Source organism: Primulina tabacum, chromosome 14 (genome assembly GCF_025594145.1).
Source record: "Primulina tabacum isolate GXHZ01 chromosome 14, ASM2559414v2, whole genome shotgun sequence".
Classification (NCBI taxonomy): Eukaryota; Viridiplantae; Streptophyta; class Magnoliopsida; order Lamiales; family Gesneriaceae; genus Primulina; species Primulina tabacum.
Genome location: NC_134563.1, coordinates 12282956 through 12296770, shown reverse-complemented (window position 1 = coordinate 12296770; position 13815 = coordinate 12282956). Strand labels below are relative to the sequence as shown.

At 38.1% G+C, this 13815-nt stretch overlaps 1 protein-coding gene and 1 long non-coding RNA gene across 2 annotated transcripts; one reads left to right on the top strand and one right to left on the bottom strand.

Moving 5' to 3' along the window:
- Nucleotides 1–2382: 2382 nt before the first annotated feature.
- On the bottom strand, nucleotides 2383–3720 carry LOC142525383 (uncharacterized). Its single transcript, XR_012815061.1, has 3 exons — nucleotides 3690–3720; nucleotides 2943–3605; nucleotides 2383–2781 (listed from the first exon to the last, which is right to left on the bottom strand). It is a non-coding gene; the product is annotated as an uncharacterized LOC142525383 (long non-coding RNA).
- A 7875-nt stretch (nucleotides 3721–11595) lies between these two features.
- Nucleotides 11596–12861, top strand: LOC142523793 (uncharacterized). The gene has a single exon (XM_075627524.1). The coding sequence runs from the start codon at nucleotides 11596–11598 to the stop codon at nucleotides 12859–12861; it is 1266 nt and encodes a 421-aa protein (XP_075483639.1).
- Nucleotides 12862–13815: the final 954 nt, after the last annotated feature.

Here is a 13815-nt window from a genome sequence, read left to right as displayed (position 1 = left end):
ATCATATAAAACAAAATATTACCTACCTGGTATTCTGATTGACACTGTTCTGACTATCAAAATCAAATTCTGAACATTCTGATCAAATTTCTGAATTGCTGTAATTCTCGAATTCAACTCTGATTCAGTTTGAACTGTATATAATCTTACTGGTCCATAATAATCTGTATCAAATACGGATTCAGAACAACGATACTATCGAATCAGATTCGAAATATCAATAATCTATACTGATCTAGTAACTCATAGAACGACAATTTCTGGCAATACTGTCAATTCGGACTAACTGATCACATCTTCACATTGCCCAGATCAACTGCTATATCATCTGCAAATATAATATGCCCCCAAACAACACAATCTGTATCAAATACTGACCTAGAAGCTAAAAATTTTCAAGCAGTTCAAAACAACCATCGGATAAGATAATCTGCTAAGCTCAGACAAAATGAATTTCTGACATTTCTGAAATTTCTTATCTTTCTGATATCGGTATCGTTCTCAGTCACTGATCACAATCTCAACTGTGTCAAAATCAATCGGTATATTAACTTCAGATATCGCTTATTCTGACTACAATCTGTTTCAAGAAAGATTCTTATCTGAATAATTTCTGTATACATTAATCAAAATTCTCAGAGTATTCAATACAATCTTCAATTGTTTGATTCAATCGATCAGACGCTGCGAATATATCCACATATCATAGATATAATGAGCATAAATCATTAGAATACCTCTGAACACAGGATTTAACAATCTATAGACAGAACTGAATATTTTCAAGAGAAGCACTAAATCAGATGTAACTCTTGGTCAGTATTCTTCTACCGATATTTCAATTCTTTCACTTCATGCAGTGACATTCTGTACATTCAATATCATTCTGTACTGAATTTTAAAACACAAACAGTACCTGGTATCAATTCAATTCTGAAATCTATCTTCCTGATATAAAGCAAATCCAAAATCTTATCTAGGAAGACGTCAACCAACTCGTACATCACTTGGCAAATCTGCCAATACTAGGCTCGATTTCAGCATGTCTACTGAATACATAAGGATACCATCTGCTCCTTTCTGTATCAATCGAATCATAAACAATACAGATATCAAAGGAATTCTAGATCTAGAATCCTTACCGTGGAATTTCTACTCATCAGCCCTATCTGGTCTGAATCTTATATTCTCCTGGAAGAAATCTGCCACTATATCATCAAGTGCCTCTTGGGTCTGTTCCTTGGTCACTTCAACCAGATGATTCTGCTCCTTGAAATCTTTGGGAACCTCTCTGTGGAGAAACTCGAGCAAAGTGTCCAGGCTGTCGGCAGATACGACAGTTACCAGTCACTCCCTGGCATTGCTCTGTGGGATGTCTTCCTCCGCAAGTTCTGCAATAAACTCCAGTATAACTCGGGCTAGAACCACTGGAGCTAGATGAACCACTTCCTAACTTGTTAAACTGCTTCTTTCGAGCTTTCAGCAAATCTTGCTTCCCACTCGTACTGCCACTATCAAATCTGAGAGGGAGTTGCTGTGTCTGAAGTTGAATCACATCCAACCTTTCTCGTTGTCGAATCAGACTCACCTCAGCTCTCTTTGCCCTACTCAAAGTATCAGCAAAATGGTAAGGTCGCTCCATATTTATCAATGCAATTATCTCCGAATTTAATCATTTGATGAACTGATCAGCTACAGCTTCATCATTCCCAGCTATATGAAGAACAAAACGCGGTAAAGTAGAGAATTTAGCAACATATTCTTCAATATTCAGTTGGCCTTGTTTCAAATTCTCAAAATATGCTCTTTTGTCTTCTCGGTACAAAACTGAGAAAAATCTTCGATGGAATTCAGCTTTAAAGACTTCCCACGTGATCCCAGTACCACGTTCTTCTAATATTCCTTTGATTGTAATCCACCAACTCCTGGCGGCCTCTCGTAACTGGTTGGGCACCAATTTAATTCTCTATTCATCTGGATAATCAAGTAAATCAAACAATATTTCTATGTCATCTAACCAATTCTTACACTCTTCAGACATCTCAGTATCCCTCAAAATCGACGGTTGAAACGACTGAAACCTCTTCAACTGTATTTCCATCGAAGTTTCTGATATATCTATCTGTTCAACCGAAGTACTGCCCCGTTCTGGAATTTTTCTAGGAGGTATATCTGATTACCAAAACCATTAGTAACCCAAATACTACAAACCTATTCCATTCTTTCTCGGATCATCTTACTACTGATCATGAATCAGATCTGATTCATACTCAATAATACATAATAACAACTCAAATCGGATAATCAGGTAAACATGTATTTCAAAGCAGTAAATCATAGTATCATGCTTGTCAGGGCCCGTGCACTTAGTTAATATTTAATTACCACACAACAAGGATTAAATGATGTAAACAGCGAAAACGAGTTTAAAATGTTCATTAGGGCCTACAGAAATTTCGGCATGACCTCCCTGTAAGTAGGACATCCCAAAAATTTCAAAACACAACAACAACAATATACGCTCGAAAATAATACCAAGTTCACAATCAAGCACACCAACATCCTACAGCCGCACTGGCCAGGACTAGACACAACATACCACAAATAAAATCCAAACAACATTAAAACATAACCATACAGCTACACAGGGCATCTCCCTGGCAAATGTATCAAACCAGCATAATATATATATAAATATCTGGGAACTCTGACACCAACCGACTGACTACTGGATACCACTCGCTGACGCTCCACCAGACGCGTCAAAGCCCCTGGAATGACCTGCTATGTCATCAAAACAACCACAATATCAAAAGAAAACAGGGGTCGGACCCCAGTACGACAAACCAGTAAAATCACGACGTAAATAAAGGACATGTAATAATATCAAGTAAATGCAATGACATGCGATGCATGAATGGTAACAATGGAATAACGGATACCAAATGGAGTCCAAATGAATAGCATCGTCAACAGAAACAGTGGCCACCCGTGCCAGGAATGCAGCATCAAATCGTCGCTCGTCCATGCACGTAGCATCGGGAATGCGAGTAGCTAAGTCGCTCGTCCCTAGCTGTCATCTGGGAATGTGGCTAATCCTAACCCACTCGTCCCTCTGATGATTCAATATCTCAACAGAATCAACATAAATAGCCGTCAAAGGAGTCAATGCTCAATATGTTATGCCAATACAATTTATGCATAAATGCAACAAAATAAACATTCAATGCAAATAATAGCAAACAACATTCACCGAATATTCTTAAACGCCAATATAAGCGTCATAATGATATAGGTTTGAACGTACCTCAATTGCAACTTACAATACCACAGAAAATCTTAAGGAATATCGGATGAACTCGTCCAACGATATAACCTACAATATAAATCCGCTATTCACTTCAATATAATGCATTCTAACCGACTAAAACAAATTAAATCGGCTCGGTTAAAAATCGAATTCCGGACAGCTTATAAAACCCCTTCAAAATCTGGAATTCAAGCTTAATACCTCAATACTCGAGGATAGAATGCACAACTGAAATTTCGCAAAGGGGGCTCGCCGGAACTAGTCGCCGGAAATACTGTTCACGCCGGAAACCTAGCTGGAAATTAGGGGAAAAGCTCAATTCTATACTTTTTTAAACTAATACACCAAGAACAATCAAAATTCAAAGCCAAAAGCTTACCTAAACCGAATCGAAGCTACGCGCACTGCTGCTGGAAATCAAGCCAAATCGAACTCGATAACTTTCGATTCATGCTAGGAAATACTCTAATAGAAAGGAGGAAGAAGAGTGCTAACCGCTGCACTAAATTTTTCGGCCGCTGGCAGCGCTGCGCGAAGACGGCAGAAAACAGAAAGAAGGAGACGAGCAAGGCTGGGGAAAAGTTTCTGGAAATGAACGATCTGATTCTTCTATCAATTGGGTTTGGGTATTTGTTATTAAATGAAACGGGCTGGGCCTACTTATTGTTATTGGGCCTCACATTCTCCCCTACTAATAAAAGATTTCGTCCTCGAAATCTAACAAACACAACACTGATATCCACAACATTACATCTGATAATACATAGGAAATTTAGAATACATCGCGTAATTCATTACATTCTCAAACAAATGAGGCCATTCTTGTCGCATCTTTGCCTCTAATTCCCATGTATATTTTTCTCTTCCATGTCTACTCCATTGTACCAAAACCAATGGAATTGTCTTGCTCCTGAGCTATCTTTCCTTACGGTCCAAAATTTGCACTGGATGTTCAACATAGCTAAGGGAACTGTCCAACTCCACATCCTCGACATTCAAGATATGAGACAGATCTGGCTCATACTTCCGCAACATAGATACATGAAACACATTATGTATCAAAGGCAAACTCTGCGGCAAATCCAAACGATACGCCAATGTGCCAATCCTTTCAACAATCATATACGGACCAATATAACGCGGAGCTAACTTCCCTTTATGTGCAAATCTCATGGTACCCCGAAATGGTGATACTTTCAAGAAAACATAATCGCCCACTTGGAACTCTAAAGGTCTACGCCTTTTATTAGCATAACTGGCTTGACGATCCTGGGCAGCTTTCATCCTTTTCCTGATCAATTCAACTTTATCTTTCATTTCTTGAATAAATTCTGGTTTTGACATCCGTCTTTCTCCTACATCTTCCCAACATATCGGCGATCTGCACTTTCTTCCATACAAAGCTTCAAATGGTGCCATACCGGTTGTTGCCTGAAAACTATTATTGTAAGAGAATTCAACCAAAGACAATGATTCTTGCCAACTACCTTTGAAATCCATCACTACTGCTCGTAACATATCCTCTAGAGTCTGGATGGTTCTTTCTGACTGACCATCTGTCTGCGGGTGATAGGCAGTGCTCATAGCCAACTTTGAACCCAAAGCTGATTGCAAACTTCCCCAAAACTTCGAAGAAAACCTTGGATCACGATCAGATACTATGGTTACTGGCACACCATGCAATCTCACTATATGATCAATGTACAATTTCGCCATTTTCATATAAGTGCAAGTACGATCATACGGGATAAAATGAGCTGATTTAGACAATCTATCAACAATAACCCAAATCGCATCACAACCACGATTAGAACGAGGCAAATGTGTCACAAAATCCATTGCAATGTGCTCTCAGTTCCACTGCGGCACTTCAAGACTATGTAACATTCCACCAGGTCTCATTCTCTCGGCTTTAACTTGTTGACACGCTAAGCATTTAGCCACAAAATGAGAAATATCTTTCTTCATACCTTCCCACCAATAATGAGCTCGGTCTTTTAATTGACAAATAGCCAACTTAAGCTGCAATTCAGGGGTGTACTCCAACATATTGAACAATCGCTTCATACTTTTTAGCCATGCTATAGCTTTCTCACCATCTTAATTCCCAAAGAATCGAGGAGGACGCATGTTCTGAAATCGGGATATCACAAGTTCCATTTCACCCATTCCTCTAGTCAACTGATCCACTTCATGCTCAATGTTAGCATTTCGTGCTTCACCACGAGGACGACGACCTCGTCTTCCCCAATCAGTCTTGTTAAGTCCTCTCACATTAGGAGCTTCAGATTCCTGAACAACTTCCTTTCCTTTTCTACCTTTACGACCAGATGCCATCTACATGACACAAGTATTTAATCCACAGGTAGAAAAAAAATAATCGGTTGATTACAAGAGCATAAACTTAAACTAATAGGAAATTTTAAATTAAATGACAACTTAATCAACTATACGCTCTAGTCATGATGATACAATTAAGTCAAAACATAGAAACAAGTAAGAGCAAATAATCAAACACATGCACAATCATTTTATTTGTGTCTAAACTCCAGTATCCTAGACTCTAATTCGAGCGTATCCCAGTTACACTCTGATACCAAACTGTCAGGGCTCGTGCACTTAGTTAATATTTAATTACCACACAACAAGGATTAAATGGTGTAAACAGCGAAAATGAGTTCAAAATGTTCATTAGGGCCTACAGAAATTTCGGCATGACCTCCCCGTAAGTAGGACATCCCAAAAATTTCAAAACACAACAACAACAATATACGCTCGAAAATAATACCAAGTTCACAATCAACCACACCAACATCCTACAGCCGCAGTGGCCAGGACTAGACACAACATACCACAAATAAAATCCAAACAACATTAAAACATAACCATATAGCTACACAGGGCATCTCCCTGGCAAATGTATCAAACCAGCATAATATATATAAATATCTGGGAACTCTGACACCAACCGACTGACTACTGGGTACCACTCGCTGACGCTCCACCAGACGCGTCAAAACCCCTGGAATGACCTGCTATGTCATCAAAACAACCACAATATCAAAAGAAAACAGGGGTCGGACCCCAGTACGACAAACCAGTAAAATCACGACGTAAATAAAGGACATGTAATAATATCAAGTAAATGCAATGACATGCGATGCATGAATGGTAACAATGGAATAACGGATACCAAATGGAGTCCAAACGAATAGCATCGTCAACAGAAACAGTCGCCGCTCGTCCATGCACGTAGCATCGGGAATGCGAGTAGCTAAGTCGCTCGTCCCTAGATGTCATCTGAGAATGTGGCTAATCCTAACCCACTCGTCCCTCTGATGACTCAATATCTCAACAGAATCAACATAAATAGCCGTCAAAGGAGTCAAGGCTCAATATGTTATGCCAATACACTTTATGCATGAATGCAACAAAATAAACATTCAATGCACATAATAGCAAACAACATTTACCGAATATTCTTACACGCCAATATAAGCTTCACAATGATATAGGTTTGAACGTACCTCAATTGCAACTTACAATACCACAGAAAATCTTAAGGAATATCGGATGAACTCGTCCAACGATATAACCTACAATATAAATCCGCTATACACTTCAATATAATGCATTCTAACCTACTAAAACAAATTAAATCGGCTCGGTTAAAAATCAAATTCCCGACGGCTTATAAAACCCCTTCAAAATCTGGAATTCAAGCTTAATACCTCAATACTCGAGGATAGAATGCACAACTGAAATTTCACAAAGGGGGCTCGCCAGAACAAATCGCCGGAAATATTGTTCATGCCGGAAACCTAGCTAGAAATTAGGGGAAAAGCTAAATTCTTCACTTTTATAAACTAATACACCAAGAATAATCAAAATTCAAAGCCAAAAGCTTACCTAAACCGAATCGAAGCTACGCGCACTGCTGCTGGAAATCAAGCCAAATCAAACTCGATAACTTCCGATTCATGGTAGGAAATACTCTAATAGAAAGGAGGAAGAAGAGTGCTAACCGCTTCACTAAATTTTTCGGCCGCTGGCAGCGCTGCGCGAAGACGGCAGAAAACAGAAAAAAGGCGACGAGCAAGGCTGGGGAAATGTTTCTGGAAATGAACGATCTGATTCTTCTATCAATTGGGTTTGGGTATTTGTTATTAAATGAAATGGGCTGGGCCTACTTATTGTTATTGGGCCTCACATTTGCTAGCATACATAATGTAAGTCAACATTAAAATAAATCCCAAGCTAGCAATCACATGCAAGGAAAGAAAACTCAATCTACCCCGCTCATTCTCTTCTATCTCAGTCTAAAGGATCTATCGCTCTGATACCACGTGTTTTGGGGACCCGGACGCTAATCATCTTCTTAATCATCTTTGGGATTTAATTACCTATTAAGATAAACAGGGTCTAAAAATTTTTCTTTTTACACTGCAAGTGCGTAACGTAATGAAATTTAATTAATATACATATCAGTATAAAAGTACAATCCTGTACAATAAGCATTCACACTAGTCTATGGTTCAACTACTAGATTTCAAATATTAAACCAAGTCTACAATAAGTCCGGAATCACCACTCTAAACTCGTCTTCTCTCATCATCTTCTTGACCCCGATCCTGTCCCACTTGTTGTCATGCACACATACAAAACAAGACAACAGCCGGATACTCCGTTGAGAATAAATCCCAGTATAAACAATGTATACATGCAGTCTTGTAGTAAAGCATGAAACATATATCACTACATGTATCATAATCTGACAATGTGAATCGATATCAAACTGTAAATAAAACATGAATCGTAATCCACGAAACATAATCAATACAGATCTGTAAATTAAGTTCTTGACTCAACATCAAAGGCTCGAGTCATCTCTCATTCTAATCTAGGGATCCCGGTGAATAAGAACGTAACAAGTCTCCCACCTACTACTACCAGTCGCGGTGGCGGTACGTTCTTATTTCTGGACTTTGGTCTAGTCTATATCGAATAATCTACAATAAGAACGATGTCTGTATCTTAAGCATATCGATATACCAAACGTCCAGTGCCTTGGCGTATCTACCAAGACTAAGCCTATTCTGACAATGTGCAATGGGTCAGTGACTATACTGTCAAAATCTAACCCCTCTGTCAGTGACTCTCACTTAATAGTTATATACTCTCCACTTTCTGATTCAATAAAACAAACGTAATCAGTATAGATACAATATTAGTATACATACGTATCAGTATACCAAACGTCCAGTGCCTTGGCGTATCTACCAATACCATACAAGTATGTGATTTAGGGAAACTTGAGTAGAATCTAACTCAAGTCGATCTGCCAGTTAACATCGATTTATACCTTTCTCTTCTCGGTCTGATGAAGACGAAGTCTCGTATTCCAATCTGTCCATACCCAATCTGGCAATGACAATCGTATTGATACAATATCAGTATACAACTCAGTTCCAAAACAAATTCTGATCAATACTCAAATCAAAACACAATCTAATTAATGTCAACGACATAACAGTACAATCTCATCATTACCGAATCTGATCAATATAAATCAACTGATGTTTCGACGGCCTAACAACACAATCTCGATAACCCCGTCAATTTCAACATCACAGATATCATATAAGAATTCATAATCAGTATCAGTACAATTCATAATCTCAATATCCGTACACTCAAATTAGTAACAACACAACTTTGATATCGAATTTCAATCAAATCACTCCGAAAATCATAACAATTGCATAAACAATCTATTCTTCAATCTGACTTCAATTATACGATGTCTACTGTATCAGAAACACCATATATGATTCCTATAAAATTTTGACAATATCATAATTTCAAATCATGTCTAAACGTAACAAAACTTACGTCCAGTTGTAGCCTGCGTTGATAGGAACAAAGTACTGAAGTCGGATTCAAAGTCTGACGGACGGATTTCTCGTAAATCACAAATCTTCTACGTCGAACAAAACTTAACCCTTTTCTCTCAATTCGTTTTATTTCCTACGGATGAATGCTTGTATATATATATATATACACCTCATGCATTCTAAGAAACGTGGCTTGCTTCTTTCAATAACACGTCTCGCGCATATGCGCGAGACACTAAGTCTCCGCGCGTGTCTTCATAATGGCTCTCGCGCATACGCGCGTACTATCTCGGCGCATATGCGCCCAACGTTCTGGACATCCCGCGCATGTGCGCGCCTTCAAGTCGCGCATGTGCGCGCAATGTTTTGCCTACCTCGTGCATGTGCGCCTGTCCACGTCGCGCATATGCGCGAGGACTATTCCTCACACAAAATGTCAAATCTTCTTTCGGCTCTCCCGGTCTGATCCGTTCCGTCTATAAACACCTCTCAATTATGAATACATTATAATAATTATCGTCAAATCATTTTTGACTAACATGATAAATTTCTCGGGCCTTACAATGTTCAAGTATGTATGATGTAAGAATGTTTAAGAAAAGTTTTATGTTGATGGAACGTCTATGTATGTACGTACGTATGCTCAATCCTATTTATGCAAGTTCAAGTTCCTGTATGTACGTTCTATTTTAAAGCTGCATGTGATATTATTACGTAGTACTCGTTACTTCCAGTTTATACATGTTGAGTCTTTAGACTCATTAGACTTGATCGATGAAGGTGAGGATGACTTTGAGGAGACGAGAGGTGGGGACCTGTGAGCCGGTTTGGACAGAGCGAGAGGCTAAACCCGAGGGCCGCGCATGTTTTAAGTTTTTATGCAAAGTTTCAACTACTCTGATTTCACGTTTTGTTTACAATGTTTTACAAGTATTTTTCGTTAGCAAATTTTATTGGTTATCTCTTTTAATGCAAATATTTTTGGATGAGCAATTGATTTATGAACGAAAATTGAAAGTTCATTTAGTATTTAAAAAAAAATTTATATTTCCACAAATTTCAAGTAATTTAAAAGTATGGTACGTTACATACTACTATCCATAGCAACATGGTATGACTATGAGATATGTCAAATAGATGTAAAGACTGCAATCCTCAATGGAGACATAAAAGAAGAAATTTATATGCCTCAACCTGAGGGATACACATCAGTAGGAAGTGAGCATAAGGTATGCAAACTTCAGAGATCAATATATGGTCTCAAGCAGGCGTCAAAGAGTTGGAACCTCAAATTTGATAGCACTATCCACTAGTAGAAAAATCGGATTTTACTTCGGCAGGCGTTACTTTGGCAATAATAAAGTACGAAGTAATACATTACCAATAACTGCAGTAATAACACAAGCGAAGTAAAATAATATATTTTACTTCGGATGTTTAAAAACACGGGCTTCACTGTATTTTTTTATTATATTTTACTTCGGCATATCAATGTTGATGCAGTAAAAAATAAGGAAAATAATTTCATACTGAAGTAAAAAGATGAACCGATAAGTTTAATTAATTATTTAATATCGATTATATCATTTATCCTTCAGAGACGAGCTCATTCGATCGATCCACATTTTCCTTCAAAATTAACCCTAACACCACCGCCATTCGCTTCGAACCACCAACACCACCGCCGTTCCACTCACCGCCGTTCGCTTCGAACCACCAACACAACACCACCGCCGTTCCACTCATCGAGAGGGAAGCAAAACACCACCACCACCACCACCACTGTTCAAAGCACTGAGACGGAAGAAGCGACTGAGATACACAACCGCCGTCCCCTGCGCCTTTGTTTCTTCTCCATTTTGACTGGAACGATATAGCTTTACGTGTGTTAGTCCGTCACTAGTTTCCCGAGGTATGGTATTGATTGGAACGATAATTGGTTAATTTCTTGTTGTCTCCTTGGTTGTCCATCTTTGGGTTCCTAATTTTCGGCATTGTCTAAAATATTTGTTGTCCCCTTCTTGTTAGGCATTGTCTAATTTTCGGTTTTTCTAACTTATATGAACTGTGTGTTGAGGACAGGACATGACGGTGTTTGTTAGTCAGTTGTCTCCGTCGAATTTTTTTGTTTTTCTAACTTATATGCATCTGTGTGTTGAGGCTTTTCCAATCGTGCTATGAAGAGATATCCATTTTTTCTGTACTAATTTTCTTGATTAAACTGTCTACTTACCAATGTTGCTTTATTTTCATCAATAGGTAGTCTTCTTTTGTTTTTTTTTTTTTTTTTGCGTTCAACAAATTAAATTGAAAATGACATTATTAAATGTAATATTTTCAGGTTTAGATCAAATTTATTGTTATATATTTCTTGTATTTTGCTGTATTGAAATGGATATATCTTGGATTCACTCGGATAGAAGGTCAAAACAGTACGAGGAGGGTATGGAACTGTTTATCAGAGGTTGTTTAGAGAATCCCCATATTGACCCCAATTTAATTCATTGTCCTTGTTGCAAATGTAAAAATCTTAAAAAAAGACCAGCTAAGTCCATTCGAGAGCATCTTTATTTCCATGGTTTTAGTCAAAATTATGTGAATTGGATTTGGCACGGTGAGTATGCTGAAAGTGACAAAGTAAATTGGAGCACGAACAAGGAGCCAATTGGTAACTATCACGGACACTTTGAAACCACTAATATGTGTGAGGCAGCATATGATAGCTATACAGAAAATCCAGAAGTGTTTATGGAATTTTTGGAGGAAGCAGAGAAACCTTTGTATAATGGATGTAAGCGTTACACAAAGTTGAGTGCAATTGTGAAACTCTACAACACCAAAGCAAAGCATGGGATGAGTGACACTCTATTTTCCGATCTACTAATGGATTTTGGGGATATGATACCAGATAATCACAACCTACCAACCAAAATGTATGTTGTAAAAAAGACATTGAGTTGTTTGGCGTTGAGTCATGAAAAGATTCATGCTTGTTCCAATGATTGCATTCTTTATAGGAAGCAATATAAAGACTGCGTAAACTGCCCTAAATGTGGCTTGTCACGGTGGAAGCTAACCAAGAAGAACGTTGATAAGAAAGGTGTTCCTGCAAAGGTGTTGTGGTATTTCCCTCCCATACCAAGATTTAAGCGCATGTTTAAATCTCTACATACCTCTAAAAATTTAACATGGCATGCAGAAACCACAGGAGTTCCTGGTCAGTTACGTCATCCAGCTGATTCACCATCTTGGAAGTTGGTGGATCATATGTGGCCTGACTTTGAAAGTGAACCAAGAAATCTTCGCCTGGCACTTGCAGCTGATGGCATTAATCCTTATAGCAACCTTAGTAGTCGGTACATTTGCTGGCCAATTATGTTGGTCACCTATAATCTGCCTCCAAACATGTGTATAAAGAGAAAATTAATCATGCTAACTATGCTCATTTCAGGGTCTAAACAGCCAGGAAACGATATGGATGTCTATCTTGATATGTTAGTTGAAGATTTGCAACGATTGTGGGATGGAGTTGATGGTGTCTATGATGCTTATCGAAGACAATTTTTCACTTTTAAAGCAGTCTTATTATGGACCATCAATGACTTTCCAGCCTATGGTAACCTTAGTGGATGTACTACACATGGTTATTATGCATGACCAGTATGCAAAGAAGATACTTGTGCAAAGAATTTGGAAAATGGGAAGAAATGTCATTTGTTGGTCATAGACGATTCCTACCACGGTTTCATCCATATCAGAGGCAAATGAAAGAGTTCGATGGTATGGAAGAACATGGAGAATCATCCACACCATTATCTGGGGTTGCTTTGTTTGACAAGCTTTCTGACATAAGGTGTGTTTTCGGAAAGAAGATTAGTGTGAAAGGTAAAAAGAAAAAGAATGTATGCAAAGGACAATAATTTGGAAGATAGTAAAGAAGAAAAATATTTTGGATCAACAGATTTCAGAAAATGTTGGAAAAAGAAATCAATTTTTTTTCAATCTTCCTTATTGGAAACACCTGCATGTTAGGCATTGTCTCGATGTGATGCACATAGAGAAAAATTTCTTCGAATCTCTCATTAATACTTTGATGAATGTTAAAGGAAAAACCAAGGGCATTGTGGCAGCTGGGTTGGACATGGTTCAAATGGGAGTTAGGCCTGAATTGGCACCTAAATTTGGTGAAAAAAGAACATATCTTCCTTCTGCTGCATCCTCATTCACAAAAAAAGAAATGTTACAAGTTTGTCAGTCGATAACGGATATAAAAGTCCCAAAAGGTTTTTCATCGAACCTGAAAAATCTTGTGTCCTTGTCTGAGTTGAAATTTATTGGCTTGAAATCTCATGATTGTCATTTCTAATGCAGCATTTCCTTCCAATACTCATACATGATGCGTTACCAAAACATGTTAGATATGCCATCATAAGATTATGCTTCTTCTTTAAAGATATTTGTTGCAAGGTGATAGATGTAGCCAAGTTAGATAAGCTGCAATCTAACTTGGTTGTTACACTCTGCTTATTGGAGTAGTATTTCCCCTCTTCTTTCTTCGATGTCATGCTTCACTTAACAGTTCATCTTGTTCGAGAAGTTTGATTATGTGGA

Coding starts and splice junctions, on each gene's coding strand:
- LOC142523793 (XM_075627524.1), top strand. CDS start 11,596: ATGGATATATCTTGGATTCACTCGGATAGAAGGTCAAAACAGTACGAG.